Here is a 17568-nt window from a genome sequence, read left to right on the forward strand (position 1 = left end):
GAGTAAATGATTAATAATTTCTTTTTTTTTGTAATTTATCTTACATTGAAGTTCATCATCAAACAAATATTGGACACAATACTGTCTATCAATAAGCCTTTCACATTGTTAATAACATCTCATCTGATTCTTCCCTTACGCTTGGAGCTGAATCCAGGGATTGTTGCATTCCAGAGAAAATTTGTGAATGAAGTCAGGCGATGTGAAGAAATGGAAAGAATTCTACGTAGGTTTTCAGAGAGAGATTGTACCCCAGTTGCATAATTACAATTTTACTTATATAATTCATTTAGAAAAATTATCAACATTGTTAAAAACTAATGTGCTTCAAGCTGTGTGTTATTTACTTCCCTTCTGCAGGCTTTTTAGAAAAAGAAATTACAAAAGCTAATATCCCAATCATTGAAAGTGCAGAAAATGACAAAGCCCCTTGCCCCAGAGATGTCATTGAATTGGAGGTAAGCATTGATTTCTGCAAATACTGATGTTATTGGTTATGCAGGATATTGTTACCTTCTTCTTCTGTGATTCCTTTATAATATGGATAACATTTTAAGAAATATTGAGTCATGTTTCGATTTTTAAAATCCCATAAGTTTAATGTTACAGTACTACATAGTATGATTAGGTTTGCTCCTTGGAAACCTTCCGTGATGTAAACATAATTGTTCTTGGTAAATAAGATTCAAAATTTAATTTAGATTTGATTTAATATTTATCACTTTCTTCTCATATATTTATGAGGAATATGCAAATTAATTACTGTATTGTGCACATAGTTGTCCACCAGTTGTTATATTTGCCTTGCTGTATTTCCACACACAGATCTCATTTCCCAGTGACTTTCATCTTTCACATTAATGTGCTATTCATCCACTTATGGGAAGACAAGATGACTATTCCTTCAACTCCTTTTTGTTCTGTACCAATTTTCTTGCTAGAAATTGGTGAGCCACATTCAGTTAAGGAGTCAATCAAATAATATAAAAAATTAATGTATGACCTCTGATTGAGAGTCTAATGATTTTAAAATGGCCAATCACTATTCACCATTATAGATATTTTCTTTTTATTTAGATCCTAACCTCTTCCAACATTACTCCTTTGGTAACTATTTGGGGTATTTTTATTATCATGCATGTGACAATAATCATTCTGGACAATACAACGATCTAGTAATCATAGACCATAAGACAAACAGTAGGAGCATAATTAGGCTATTTGGCCCATTGAGTCTGCTCTCCCATTCCAACATGGCTGATTTGTTATCCTTCTCAACCCCATTCTCCTCTCTTCACCTTTCACACCCTTACTAATCAATATCTGCTTTAAATATACCCAGTGAATTGGTTCCACAGCCATATGTAGCAATGAATTCCACAGATTCACCTCCCTCTGGCTAAAGAAATTCCTCCTCATTTCTGTTCTAAAAGGGCATCCTTCTATTCTGAGGCTGGTCCTCTGGCCCTAGACTCCCCTACTATAGAAAAAATTCTCTCAACGTCCGCTCCATCTATGCCTTTCAATTTTCAATAGGTTTCAATGAGGTTCCCTGTCATTCTTCTTAGCTCCAGTGAGTGTAGGCCCAGAGCCATCAAACACTCATGACATGTTAATCCTTTCATTCCTATGAACCTCCTCTGGACTCTCTTCAATGCCAGCACATCTTTTCTTAGATAAGGGCCTCAAAACTGCTCACAATACCCCAGGTGTGGTCAGACCAATGCATTATAAAGCCTCAGCATTAAATACCACATTTATATTTGTGTGCCCTCGAAATGAATGCTAATTTTGCATTTGGTTTCCTTAACACCAATTCAACCTGCAAGTTAACCTTTAGGGAATTCTGCATGGGGACTCCTAAATTTCTTTGCACACCCAATTTTAGAATGTTTTCCCCATATAGAAATTAGTCAACACCTTTATTCCTTCTACCAAATTGCATGACCATACAGTTCCCTTCTCTATATTCCATCAGCCTCTTCTTTGCCCATTCTCCTAATCTGTCCTTCTGAAGGCTCCCTGCTTCTTCAATTCTACCTGCCCCTTCACCTATCTTCTTATTGTGTGCAAATTTGGACAAATAATTTGGTCATCCAAATCATTTACTTATCTTCCTGCTGCCTTAACAGGGATGGACCCCTGCAGAAAATCATGGATTTTATCTTGTTTAGGAACCTCATGTGCAGTACCTTATCAAAGGTCTTCTAAAAATCCAAGTAAACAGTATCCACTGACTCTCTTTTCTCTATCCACCTTTTATTTCCTCAAGCAATTCCAACAGATTTATCAAGCAATATTAAGAAAACTATGCTGACCTTGGGTTATTTTATCATGTGCCTCCAAGTACTCCGAGTTCTGACTCCTCATCTTTTTTCTCCAGTCCTGCTGAAGTGTCTTAGAAGCATCAACTGTACTCTTTTCCATAGATGCTGCCTGGCCTGCTGAGCTCCTCCAGCATTTTGACGGTCTTTTTACCTCAAGGATTCTACATATTCTGATCCTATCACCTCTTTCTAAGGATTTAATTTCATTTTTTACCTATCGAACCACTTCACCCGACCCCTTCTGCCTACCTGCATGTCCTTTCAATACAAGGTGTATCCCAGAATATTAAGCTCTCAGCTATGATCTTCTTTCAGCCAAGACACAACCATGCCAATAACATCATACCTGCCAATTTCTAACTGCGCTAAAAAGATCATCTACCTTATTCCCTAGACTGTGTGCATTCAAATATAACACCTTCAGTCTTGTTTTCATCAGCTTTTTTGATTTTGCCCCAGTCAATTCATCCCACTGACTGCAACTTTGTACTATTATTTGCCTGTCCTTCCTGACACTGCACCTGCTTGTATACCGACTACCCATCCTCAACCATATCATTCTGGTTCCTTTCCCCTGCCAAATTAGTTAAAACCATCCCAGACAGCTCTAGTAAACCCACCCACAAGAATATTGGTTCCCCCTTAATTTCAGGGTAACCCATCCTTTTTTGTACAGGTCAGACATTCCCAGTAAGAGATCATACTGATCCAGAAATCTGAAACTATCTGGGCTTCTAGGATAAACTTAAAACAACATTTCTGAAATAATAAATGACTACTAATTTCACTATTTAACACAATCACAATAGCAGAATCAGTTGGGCATAGATTTTTCATCACTTTTTTTTTCATCAGAGTGCAGTAAGATCAACCACAATTTTATTAAAGGGGGAAGATGGCCGTAAGGACATTTTGCCTATTGTTTGTGTGTACCTTACACTTGTACTGGACTTTATAATGCTATTCTCAAAGGACTATGTAGTTCTCCTCTGATTTCTAGAAATTGTTTTTACCAATATTTTCTTCCCCAAATGGTTGTCCTCACATTCTGAGCAATGAGTGCCACAGACCTTAATGAAGTATATGTTCCTATGTTCCACATAACCAAACTTTGTCACAATGGTTCAGAATAATTACAGTTAAAATTAATCCTGGAATCTATTTCCATTGAAATGTAACAAACGTTCTAAGTATTAACTGAATCTTATCTCCATAATTTCTATCTTTAATGAATATTTATACTGATAGATTCATAGCAATCTGTCTGCGATTTAAAGCAACTAAAAGGCAAAGTGCCAATCAATTTATACTTTGCTTATAATTTCAATCAAAAGATATTTTAATCCTTTTTATAAAATGATATTTTATCTATCAACATTTCAATCCATTGTTTTCTCCATATGTTAATTTTAATTGTGCTTATCTGCTCCCTATAAGGGTTTTTCGCAGAGCAATAAGTAATTGAAATAGTAACATCCTCATGGTTTCTCATTTAGACTGTTTTTGAAAGGCTGGAAAAGGAGCTGAAAGAGATCAACACAAACCAAGAAGCTTTGAAAAATAATTGCCTGGAGCTGACAGAGCTAAAATTTCTTCTTCAGATAACTGAAGACTTCTTTGAAGAGGTATGTCAGTTATTACCACAGAGAGAAGTTATTGCAGATGATTTTATAGCAGCATCATCAAGTAACAAGTGCCATCAAGAGAAATATTAAAGTGTTCTCTACTTAGGATAGTTCTACTAATATGTCTAATTTAGTATTTATTTTGTATTTCATTCTTATAACTGCTTAATAGGTAGTACTGGGATTTAACGATTATTTTGTTTGGAAAAACATTTTTGCCAACTGTGACATTATCCTTCATCTTCCATGCTAGTCCCAACACACATATACAAACAAACACATAACCCACATCGAGATAGTAAATAATGCAGATATTGTAAGTCTGAAATAAAAACAGAAAATGCTGGAAATACTTAGCAGGAAAGGCAGCATATGTAGAGAGAGAAACAGAGTTAGTGTTTCAGGTCAGGAACTTTTTATTCCATTGCTTTTATCCATCATTACATTACTCTTCCATACTGTTAGGATTGGAAGACTCTTGGCTATTAGTCAGGCAGTCATTTTACCCTTGCCCAAATTATTATATAACTGATAACCAAAACTGTTAAAAGATAACAAAATAAATAAGGCCACTGCGCAATTTTTTCCTAGGCTGCTTAGAGAAAAACTCCGAAACATTCCTGGATGGATAACAACCTCCAGGTCACTGTCTCTTTGGTGGAGACTCCTGCTTACTAAAAGTTCAAGAACAAAGCAGAATCTTGCCTGCATTTGGCATAGATGTAGTCCTGATAAATTAATCAGATTCAATGAAAAAGTCAATTCTCAGAAATTAACTGTAGTAGACATAATGATGGCATCTGTTAGTCTCGCGAGACCATGGATCTGTGCCTGGAAAGTCTTGCTTCAGTCTGTGTTAGAGCAGAGTCTGTTGTGGCTGTAGAGGCCCACATGGGAGTGACAGTCTCGGCTGCAGCGACTGCACTCGAAAGCGCTGTCCTCCAGTGTCGTCTTGGTGCTGTTTTTCCGACGAGTGCGCTTTTCTTCAGCAGCAAGCCTCAGCTTCTCTTCTCCTCTTTTTAGACCTCTGCGTAGTTCCAGCCTTCAGTGAGAGCGATCGCTTGCGATGTCCTCCCACCTCTCGACATTCATTTTCAGTGACTTCATGTCTCTCTAGCAAACATCTTTGAAACAAAGATGGGGCCGCCCTTGTGCTCTCTTGCCGGAGGCCAGTTCCCCGTACAGCAGGTCTTTCGGGATCCTCCCATCTGACATGCGGTGTATGCGGCCCAGCCAGCGGAGACGGCGTTGTTGGAGCAGGGTGTAGAGGCTAGGTATCTGGGTGTGGGCCAGGACCTCATTGTTGGTGACTCAGTCGGTCCACGTGATGTCCAGGATGCGTCTCAGGCTGCGAAGGTGGAAGGCGTTGAGACGCAGCTCTTGTCTGGAGTAGAGGCTCCAGGTCTCGCTGCCGTAAAGCAGTGTGCTGAGGACGCAGGCCCTGTAGACTGTGGTGTGCGTCGTCAGCTTTCTGTTCTCCCAGACTCTCTTTGTCAGCCTGGCGAACGTTGAAGCTGCTCGTCTGATCCGTCTATTGATCTCGGGGTCTAGGGAGAGACTGTCGGTGGTGGTGGAGCCAAGGTATGTAAACTCGTGAACTACCTCCAGCTCGTAGTTGTTGATGGTAATGGCAGGGGGGTGCTCAACGCCTTGGCCCAACACGTTGGTCTTCTTCAGGCTGATGGTCAAGCTGAAGTCCTGACAGGCTCTTGAGAAGCTGTCCATGAGGCGTTGCAGTTGCTCTTCAGAGTGTGTTGCCAGTGCCACGTCGTCTGCAAACAACATGTCCCTGATGAGTACTTCACAAACCTTGGTTTTTGTCCTCAGCCAGGACAGACTGAACAGCCTCCCGCCCGATCTGGTGTGGAGGTAGACACCATCAGTTGATGTTCCAAAGGCGTGCTTCAGCATGACTGCGAAGAAGATGTCAAACAGGGTGGGGGCAAGCACACAGCCCTGCTTCACACCGCTGTGGATGTTGAAGGCCTCCGAAGAAGAGCCATCGAACTGAACGACGCCCTTCATGTCTGTGTGGAATGACTGAACTATCCTGAGGAGCCTCGGGGGGAAACCAGTCCTGCCGAGGATTTTGAACAGGCCGTCTCTGCTCACAAGGTCGAAGGCCTTCGTAAGGTCAATGAAAGCGACATAGAGTGGTTGCCTTTGTTCTCTGCATTCCTCTTGTAGCTGTCGAAGGGAGAAGATCATGTCGATTGTGGAGCGTTCCGACCTGAAACCGCACTGAGACTCGGGATATACCCTTTCGGCTATTTTCTGCAGTCCGTTTAGGACCACGTGGACGAAGACCTTCCCAAAGATGCTCAGCAAGGAGATTCCCCTGTAGCTGTTACAGTTGCTTCTGTCCCCTTTGTTCTTATATATGGTGACAATGTTGCAGTCTCTCATGTCTTGCAGCACTGCTCCCTCTGTCCAGCACTGGCACAATAGTTCATGCAGGTGGTTTAGCAGGACACCCTTTGCACAGTTGATGGCCTCTGGTGAAATGCCATCCAATCCTGGTGCCTTCCCAGTGGGCAGGCTGTCGATGGCTTTACTCAGCTCTTCGGCAGTCGGCAATGTAGACATAGGTCCTTACAAAAAGGTGGAAATATAGAAGTGGATCTGCATATACAGGAATTTGAAGCAACAAACAATTTGCTGGAGAAACTCAACATTTTGGGTCAAACCCTTGCAACAGGCTTTAGGGTACTACTCATAAAATATTGGGACAGCATGAGGCAAGGCCAGGAGAGCCACCCTGTACTTCTGTACACAATGCAGATGGGAATGTAAAGTAGGCAAAAAATATAGGGATGTGTGTGTATTTTGTTGGAGAGGTTGGACAACCAGAATTTCGAGAACAATGGAACAGATTTGATGCTAACTAATACTACAAATACATGAACAGTGAATGAATTGCATGTACTTGAGCAGGGACTTTATCTCTGATCTGCATTGTCAAGGAGCAGAACCCAGAAATGGGACCCTATAGAATTAAAAACAGACCATTGCAATTAGTTTCTATGCTTCTGGATCTTTTAACATACCGTACCTGTAGTACATATCAATTGTACGCCTCTGGCATTTAGGGCAGCAATGAAGGTCCTCCATCTCTCGCGGCGTCCAGGGCATCCAAGAGGATCACAATCTTGTTGCATTTGGAGGCTTGCGTGCTTCAATGAGCCAGAGAGTTATGTTGGCTGAAATCAGGGTTTTATGCTTTGGCTCTTGTTAGGGTCACCCATGCCAAACAGGTCAGAAGGTAGAGAACAGACTAAGAGTGGTCCACTGGTCCTCCAGGTTCAAGGGCTCAGCTCAGGACTAACAGCTCTGCCTAGTAAACACAATTGTAACTGAAACAGCAATGAAAAATCCTTCTATATTATCACATCTACCTTCAGTAAAACAATAAGTTTAGTAATGACCTGTGAAAGAGACAGGAGTGATTTTTCCAACCAACTGTGATGGGTTTCCTATTGACAAAATGTTTCATTATCTTTATTTTGCCTTCTATATGATTATTGTCTTCCCTTGATCAACTGGAAGAATTACAGTGACCATAAGAATTTGCATGCTAATAATACTTCACTTATTCCAAGATACCACTTTAAAATTTAAACTAAAAATATGAACTAGAAACTAATGACTGTATATTGGATGTGTTCCTGAGGCACACATTTTGAAAGTTTTAAATGTATTCAAGGAGAGGAGAGGATGGAATTTTGGTACCTATACCAAAAGAATGCCTGACTCTTCTTCTTTGAGGGTCTTATTCCCTCAACCTCAAAGTTAGTCAGTGAGAATCAAAATTATAGAAAGTATTAAAATTGGCTCTAATGATTCCTATTCAATCATATAATCCAAACTTCATTGTATGTAAATTTTGACTTTTGATTATTAAATTCTGACTTAGGGGACTAAATATTGGAACATGTCACCTTAAGGAAAAGTTACATCCATTTTTTAAATCCATCTGCCATTCTTGCTGCCTATCATATGTGGACATTAGATAATACCTAATGTCATAATTAGGCATCATCTAATGTCCACATAATTCTTTTGGGCACCATCAGGCTTTATAACCTTTACATCCCCCTAATGCACAATGTCTCAGTCTTTCCTCCCATCATCTTCAAAACCTCACACTGCCCAATGACCTACCACATCAGGTCTGGGATTTCAGACCAGGGTGTGTCTGGTTTGAGTGATATGATGGATGAGACAGTGGAGAGAGCAAAGCAGTTCTGCAGTAATCATATCCAACTCTAAGCCAATGCTGAATGAGCACAGGAGAATTTTCAGTAGTTCCTGTGAAAGAACAAGGAATAGTTCACAAATGAGCACATACTTTAGACTATTTGATGATAGCGTGAATTCTATTCAGAATAAATATTGTCACCCTCTCATTACTCTGAGTTCCAAATGATTATGTCTATGATTCTATTCCTAAAGCAGAGAAGTTTGTTTACTTACTGTCTCCCCAATGATCAACAGCTTGTCGGGCATCACATGCAAATTTGTTGGTGATTTGAATAGCAGATTGGAAGAAGAAATAACAACGGAACTACAAACAAAAATTGAGAATGTTGTAAACACTCAGCAGGTCTGCCAGCATCTGTAGAAAGAAAAACAGAGCTACTGATTTAAGCAAAGACTTTTTCACTGATCAATAAAGTCTAGTAGAGCTACCTTTGTTTCTTATTTACTTTTGAACTTTATTACAAGGAGATTGAGAAAATAAAATAACATACCAGTCATGTTCACTTACTGCCAGATATCTAGCTATTTCCATTTTCTAATGGACCTTGATCCTGCCAAAAGCACCTTAGATCCTAACTTAAGTTTAAAATGAAATTGTTTTGTAATACCACAGTCAAATAATGTCCATTCTAAACAATATTTAAAGTGATTTTAATTACACCCTCCTGAGCAACGTACAATAGCTGCTGTTTCAGAGGAGCATTGTGTGAGAGAAACTTTGCTTTACCAGACTGGTTATGTCATTCCTGCAACAAGAAATGAAACTGACAGATGGCAAAGTATTATTTAGAGAAGTCGAATGGATTACAATCTTGTTCTTTACAAATGGCACCTTCCAAGCTGTTACAAGAGGTAGCAACAGAGCCAGCCTGTTTGCTGTTCATACTTACATTACAAAATGACAAATTTCTTGTTTGCTAGACATTCATTCACCAAGGGTTACTGGAACCAGCAACTAGAAATCGGAGTTTCACCAGTCCAGGGCATCACTGTATGAAACTATGGCTTTATTCAGATGACTTAACCTCAGGAAAGTACAGTAATGTCCTATTACTGGATGTTCATCATGGTTTCTACCACTCACAAGGTGCTTTAATATTGCACCAATCCACCAAATACCAAATCCCTACTCTGTGTCCCATGACGGGAAGTATGAGGCTGGCAACTGAAGGACAGGAGGTACCATCAGTATGTCTGTCTTGCAACAAAAAAAGCTGCAATTCTGTTTTTATATTCTGTGTTCAATGTAATTAAAATAGGTGTTACAATATGGTTCTGATAGCCTTGAAAACCCTAAAAAAAAACTTCATAAATTACCAAACTATTTCTTGTACCTTCAGTCAAATTACATTACAGAAATGGGAAACCTAGTGTTGTATCAGCAAATCAATTGCATTTCAGCAAACCCTAGAGAATATAAACAGAAAGTGCTGGAAATAATAGGTAAGAACTCCATAGCTACCATTTCAGGCCAATAACCTTTCATCAAAATCTGATAGTTCCCTTATCCACCTTCTTCACATACAACATTGACAATTAAAAGTATCAACCCCCTGAAAGCTAGTACATTTAAAATTACTGCATAGTAAACAAGACTGTAGGAGGCATAATGTACAGTGCCTTGAAAAAGCATTCGGCCTCCACAATTATTTTCACATTTTACTGTCTCATTTTCTAAACTTAAAACATATTGAAGTAGGATATTTTGAGCTATTCTACAATATATTTTGCATCATGTCAAATTAAAAGAAAAATTCCAAAATTCAAAAACCTATCAACAATTTACTTAAAATTAAAAACCAAAATTGTGAGGCTGGAAAAGTTTCCATCCCTTTTATAATTACTACTCTAACTTCCCTCTGGCGAGATACTATTCCCTTAGCAACTTACCCAATTTGTTGATAAATATTTAGGAAATCAGAGGATCACCTGAATAAATACCCCCTCTTTCTGTAAGGTCCAACAGTATGGTAGATGTTCATCAGACCAAACCAAAATGAAACAAAAAACAGCATTCAAGACAAGTCGGGGAAATGATAATGGAGAATCTCAAATCTGGGGAACAGTACAAGGCCATATCAAAGGCACTGAACACACCTTGGAGCTCAGTGCAATCCATCATGAAAAAGTGGAAAAGATATGAAACCACAGCCACACTGCCTAGGTCAGGTCGCCCCTCTAAACTTCGTCACTGGAGACGAATGGCACATGCACGAGAGGTTACTGTGATGTCAACAGTCACTTTAAGGGAACTGCAATAGTCAGTGACTGCAACAGGATCCACAATCTCTAAGGCCTTGCATAAAAAGGGTATTTATGGAAGAATGGCAAGGAAGAAGCCCTGGCTAAAAAAAAAATATCCTTGCCCATAAAGACTTTGCAAGCCATCACTTATAAAATACTATAAAGATGTGGAAAAAGGTCTTGTGGTTAGGCGAGACTGAAATGGAACATTTTAGCCTTAAGAGTAAGCGGTATGTGTGGTGTAAATCTTATACTATGCATTAGCTAGGTAACACCATTCCTACTGTAAAGTATGGTGGAGGTAGCATCATGCTGTAGGCATGCTTTTCAGCAGCAGGGACTGGAAATATGGTCAGAATTGATGGGAAGATGAATACTGCTAAATACAGAGAGATCCTGGATAAAAACTTGCCGGAAAGCTTAAAACGGGGAGGAAGTTCATCTTCAGCAGGGCAAAAACCCAGAGCACACTGACAGAACAACCACAAAGTGGCTTAAAATGAAGAAAAGTGATGCCTTTGAGTGTTCTGGTCAGTACCCTGACCTTAACCTGATTGAACATCACTGGCAAGACCTCAAGATTGCTGTCCACCACCGCTCCTCAACCAAAATGTACAGTTTGATCAGTTTTGCTGGAAGAAATGGGCAAATCTTGCTCTATCATGGTGGTCAAAGCAAATAGAGACTTACCTGTATCCAAAAAGACTCTAATAGCTGCGAGAGGTCGTTTAACTAAGTACTGAACAAAGGGGGATGAATACTTTTGAATTGCTGACATTTCAGTTTTTGAATCTTTAGCTTTTCATGCTTTACAATTTTTTTCTGTTTATTTGGGGGCTCTACTGTGATAAAAGAGCATATAGTTCACAGATAAAAATTCTCAGTTGAAGTGATCATAATCCCTGGTTGTAATACCCATTTATGTGAACAAAGGTTTGGGAGATGAATACTTTTAGAAAGCATTGTATCATTCATCATACTTGCTGGGAAATGTGTTTCCTCATTCTCTTCTATCCTGCATGAGAAAGGAATAATTCAAAGTTAAAATGCAACTTATTGTCATATGCACAAGTACAGAAATGCACAGATACAATGGAAAAAATACTTGTAGCAGCAGCACAGACACATAGCATCAAATACACAACATTCAAAAGAAATAAAAACATAAATTATGCACAACTTTTGCGAGAAAGAACACAATTACAACAAAAAGCAAAGTTATTGTACTACAAAATGTTCTAAACAGCCATACAGTTGCTGCACTGGGGTAGTGATTAAAGCTGCACAGGTTGGTTCAAGAACCAAGTGGTTGAAGAGAAACTTTCCTTGAATCTGGTGGCGTGGGACTTTAGGTTTCGGTACCTCCTTACCAATGGAATTTTACACATTTCCTTGTATAGTTATGAAGGAATTAGTGTTAAAATGGAAGCAGACAAGATATTAAATTTCCAGTTGGCGCAAGTTGTATGAAGGTTTATGAGATGTACAAACTGGTGTCAAGAGGCAATATTCTCATTGTTATTCAAATAATAGAGTTAAATAATGATCTTCAAAAAGCCATTTGATTAATTGTTATACGTTCACCATGAAGTGCAAAATTCAAACATCAGCCCAAATACTTCGGTTTAGTTTGTATATGAAATCATACTCAATCAGCATAAGAACTACATTATTTATGTATGATTTCTCAAAAGTCTACAAAGTACTTTCAGCTCAAATATATTAAAGATTAAAGAGGATTATGTAAGAAACAGGTTCTGATCAGAATACTTAAACATTAGTGGTCAGATTTGATTTGTTGTCTTCATCTTTTCATCTCGACATATTGCTTAGCTTATGAATAAATGTTTCACATCACACACAAAACACTGGAGGAACTCAGCGGGCCAGGCAGCATCTATGGAAAAAAGCACAGCCGACGTTTCGGGCTGAAACTCTTCGGCAGGACTAAACGTTTAGTTTTGGTTTACTAACAAATGTGATACTACTTTTTAAGAGGACAGAATATGTGGTCTGGTGCATTATAGCATGACATGTTTAAAACTTCTGGAGATGATGCAAGTTATTTATGAACAGTCTCAATTTGTTAGGAGCGAACAACATTGTAGCAGCTGTAGAACTGCCTCGCCCCTACGCATCTGGATCGGGGTACTGCTTCAAAATCTGTCTTAACTCCTTAGTAAACCTCCCAAAATTAAAATATTTTATCCCCATTAGTAATGAAATTTGCAAGGAACATATCCCCAAAGCAAGCCACAATTTCCGGAATCAACACCTTGGAGACGTGGGGGGCGGGGGGTGGCAGAGAGAAGAGAAGGAACAGAGGGGGGAAGGCATCAAATATACAGCCCAAATTATCTGGATATCCATTGCCAATACTTAATTTACATGATTTCCAGCTGAGCTGACAAACTCTTGACAGGGTCAGTACTGACATCAGCACTGAGCTCATTCAACACCTCAAACAGGATGGGCATCTGTGAGTTCTCAGTCCCTGTTACTGTAAGATAAATTGCTTTTTATCAATTTGTTCTATTCTCATTTGTAGGAATAAATTAGATTCTTTTACAATAGTCCTGCAAATGGGTCTTCTGCATGGGTGTCCTATATTTACATAATTGATAAACAATCTTCACTTCATGGAAAACAAGCTTTTAGTCTGTAGTAATCGAAGAATAAAAGCACTTTGCAGCCGTTAAAGTGCATTGGGCTTTGTCTTCCCCAGGCGGAATCCCAGCTGTCAGGCTCCGAGCTGCCCTCTGAAGAGTCCGTCTACGTAACAGGGTTTTCAAGGAGACATAGCAGTACTAGCGCAGGAGGTCGTCTGAAACTGGGGTAAATATGGTCCTTTAAATGGCAGTCTACAACAGGCTTTATTAGCACAAAATAATCAAAAATACAATTGGCAGAAACAGCTCAAAGGGACGAAACACACAGCACATGAAATATGCAGCTTACATTTCTCTCCTTCCCAAGGGTTGTTGCTGTGACAGACTCTTCCATCCTTTTCCAGATAATTTGTCTTTCTACATTTAAGTTTTATTTTCATTTAGAATTCAGCTAGCTATGGTTGTTACAAGTTAAATTATGCAGTGTGGCTTCCTCTAGAAGTGCTGAAAATGTGTAAAGATAATCTGCAATACATAACCTGTAGTCCTTGGGTTTGCATTTCTTCACATTTCGGAAATCTTTAATTACAAAAATATAATATTTATGCCTGTGTACTGGCTGCATTGGCTTTTTTTTTCATAATGCTGGAAGGATGTCAGCAACAAGGTATACCCTATTAACCAAGTCAGTTTGCCTCAGCTGAACAAACAAAAATCAGTTACACTGCCTCTCTCCAGAACATACAAAATAGCTTGTTAGAGCAGCATATGATTGAGCCCACTAGAAGAAAGGCAATTCTGGATTGGGTGTTGGATGTTGATTAGGGAGCCCTTGGGAGACAGTGATCAGAATTTAACTACAGTTTGAGAGGGAGAAGATAAAGTCAGATGTATCAGTATTACAGTGGAGTAAAGGGAATAACAAAAGACATGAGAGAGGAGCTGGCCAAATTTGACTGGAAGGGGACACTAGCAGGGGTGATGGCAGATCAACAAAGGCTGAAGTTTCTGGGGGGAATTCAAAGGACACAGGATAGATACATTCCAAAGATAAAGATAGATAGACAAAATAGATACTTTATTGATTCTGAAGGAAATCACAGTGTCACGGTAGCATTACAAATGCTCAGATATACAAATATATAAATATTAGAAGAAAAGTAAGAATGAATAAAAAATAGGTTACCTCAAACAGTCTAACAGGAGGGGATCATCACTTTCCTAGCTATAGGTTGGCTGGGGTTAAGAATGATCTTATATATTGCCCTTTGGAGCAGCACAGTTTCAAAATGTTTGAAAGGTTTCACAGGTACTTTTAATGTCAGAGAAATGTATACAAAATACATTGTGAAATTCTTTTACTTCACAACCATCCACGAAAACAGAGGAGTGCCCCAAAGAATGAATGACAGTTAAATATTAGAACCCCAAAGCCCTCCCAGCTTCCCCTCCCACACGTAAGCAGCAGCAAAGCCCCCCCCACCAGCAAAAAAAGCATCGGTACCCCCCCCCACTGAGCAGTCAAGTGTGCAGCAAGGCATCAATAAAGACACAGAGTTGCAGTACCCCAAAGACTACTCGTTCACCCAGTAATTCGACATAGCACAGGCTCTCTCTCTCTCCCTAATAAGGGAAAAAGAGCTGTCTCCGTTTCACAGCAAGAGAGGAGACATAACAAACAACTCACTGATTTACGATGTTAAAAGTCTGTTTTTTTACTTTTTCCAAGCTCTGTGCCCAAAGAACTCGGGTCTCTGGGCACACAGCCAGCAGCCAGCTTGCTGCTTTCGATCTTCCATCTCCCACGACACACCGATTTCCTGCAGAGGCACCGAACTTGAGTCTGCCTGCCTCCAGAGCCATGAAATTCCAAAACCCTGAAGGCGTGCTAGTCTTCTAGGATGCATCCTTAGTATATTGAATAACAATCAGTCGCGAGACCCCGAGAGCGGGTCTCATTTCCATAGTCAGCATGTAACTCCAGGTCAGGGTCTTCAAAAGGACCCTGAAAGGAAAAAATAGAGATATTAAGGATAGAAATAGAGCTGCTTCCGAAGATGCAAGCAAAGGAGTTGCCATTAGGTGCCATCATCCCTAAGCTCCACCTACTGAAGTTGTCTTAGTCTATTCTAAAAGTGCCCCTCTGTTCAGAGGGTGAGAAATATTGTCCAGAATTGCCAGGATTTTCTGTAGGGTCCTTTGTTCTACCACAGTCTCCAGTGTGTCCAGTTTGACTCCTATAACAGAGCCAGTCTTTCTAATCAGTTTATTGAGCCTCTTGGCATCACCTATGTTGATGCCATTGCCACAGCAAACCACCACATAGAAGATTGTACTGGCAACAACAGACTGGCAGAAAATGTGAAGGAGAGGCCTGCATACTCTGAAAGACCTCAGTCTCCTCAGGAAGTAGAGGTGACTCTGGCCCTACTTGTACACAGCCTCTGTGTTGGTGCTCCACTCAAGCCTGTCATCCTGGTTGCCTTCAGTGGTTGAGAAGATGTTGGAGTCCATTATTACGAACGACGTTTCAGGGTACTGAGAGGTACATGATAAAATAGGCCATAATCAGCGTGGCTTTCTTAAGGAGGAATCTTGCCTGACAAATCTGTTGAAATTTTTTGAAAAAGTAACGGGCAGGTAGACAAAGGGGATGTTGTTTACTTGGATATTCAGAAAGCCTTTAACATGGCACCATACATGAGGCTGCTTAACAAGATAAATGTTCATGATTTTACAAGAATGATACTAGCATGCATAGAAGATTGGCTTACTGGCAGGAGACAAACAGTGAGAATAAAGGGGGCCCCTTCTGCTTGGCTGCCAGTGGCAAATGGTGTTCCGCAGGGGTCGGTATAGAGTCTCCATTTCACATTGTATCTCAACGATTTGGATGATGGAATTGATGGCTTTGTTGTCAAGTTTGCAGATGATACACAGACACGTGGAGGGGCAGGTAGTGCTGAGGAAGCAGGGAGTTTGCAGAAGGGCTTGGACAGATTTGGGAGAATGGGCAAAGAAGAGGCAGGTGGAATATAGTGTAGGGATGTTCAAAGTTCAAAGTAAATTTACTATCATAGAAGAAATAGAGTCATAAAATACTTTCTAAACAGGGAGAAAATTCAAAAATCAGAGGTACAAAGGGTCTTGGGAGTCCTTGTGCCAGGTTCCCTAAAGGTGAACATGTAGGGTGAGTCAGTGGTAAGGAAAGCAAATGCAAAGGTACCATTCAGTTTGCGAGGACTAGAATATAAGAGCAAGGATGTGTCGCTGAGGGTTTACAAGGCATTGGTCAGGCTGCACTTGGAATATTGGGCCCCTGATCTATGAAAAGATATGCTACCATTGGAGGAGGTCCAGAGGAGATTCACAAGAATGATTCCCAGAATGAAAGGGTTATTGTATGAGGTGTGTTTGATGGCTCTGGGCCCTTTACATACTGGAGTTTAGAAGAATGATGGGGGGGATCCCATTGAAACCTATCGAATATTGAAAGGCCTAGATGGAGTGGATGTGGAGACGATGTATCCTATATTGGGGGGGATCTAGGACCAGAGGGCACAGCCTCAGATTAGAAGGGTGCCCATTTAGAACAGAGTTGAGAAACAATTTCTTTAGTCAGAACATAATGAAACTGTGGAATTATTTGCCGTGAACAGCTGTAGAGTCAAGTCGTTGAGTATACTTAAAGCGGAGGTTGATAGGTTCTTAGTTTGTTAGGTTGTCAAAGGTTATGGGGAGAATGCAGGAGAATGGGGTTGAGAGGGATAATAAATCAGCCATGATGGAACATTGGAACAGACTCGATAGCCTGACTGGTCTAAATGTGCTCCTAAGCCTTATCGTCTGTGGTCTTATACAGTATTACAATTTAATTCCTAGGTTGTGCTGATCTATGGTTTTGAGATCTACTTTGATTAACAAAGATTAGGTGGGCAGTTTCTTTTTCATTTGCCTTCTTTACATGTTTTACCTTAAAGGAAACAAAAGCCACAATTTCATTTCTTGATGTTAAACAAACCAGGAGCTGATAGGATGATCCATAACAATTCCATCACATTGAATGCTTTTTATAACGATAATTAAAGAGAATTGCTGTAACATTGTTTTACTTCAGGGTACTTGAAGAATGAGTAAGGAACATTTGCTGAAGGTAGGGGTGTTTGTGCTCTTACCTCTGTTTAAAATTGCCATTAAGTAATTTACATCAATTGCTTGTACCATAGTTATTTAATCATGATGTTTGGAGAGATCCAAAGAGCATGCTGATATTTTTATTTCTTCTAGCATAAGTTTCTATATCAAATTGCCTGTTGTTCACTCACTCTGAACTTTCTGAGATGTAATACACTTATTATTAAGTTTTGGTTTATAAGATGCATACTATTTGTTTCCTATTGCATTAGACTCAACTAGAAAGTATCTTGGGAGACTTCAAATTGACACTGGTTAACAGTTGTCTGTTACCATCTAAAATGTCTATTTTTAAAGCTTATTAATATT

The 17568-nt window shown here is 39.7% G+C and overlaps 1 protein-coding gene across 1 annotated transcript in view; it reads left to right on the forward strand.

Annotated features, from left to right (window-relative positions):
• Positions 1-17568, forward strand: part of LOC140195710 (V-type proton ATPase 116 kDa subunit a 1-like) — a 106926-nt gene that overhangs the window by 309 nt on the left and 89049 nt on the right. Inside the window, exons 2-5 of the mRNA XM_072254420.1 lie at positions 148-226; positions 361-458; positions 3824-3952; positions 13182-13291. Of these exons, the coding sequence (XP_072110521.1) occupies positions 148-226; positions 361-458; positions 3824-3952; positions 13182-13291 (416 nt within the window). The remainder of the gene's footprint in view (positions 1-147; positions 227-360; positions 459-3823; positions 3953-13181; positions 13292-17568) is intronic.

Source organism: Mobula birostris, chromosome 3 (genome assembly GCF_030028105.1).
Source record: "Mobula birostris isolate sMobBir1 chromosome 3, sMobBir1.hap1, whole genome shotgun sequence".
Taxonomy (NCBI): Eukaryota; Metazoa; Chordata; class Chondrichthyes; order Myliobatiformes; family Myliobatidae; genus Mobula; species Mobula birostris.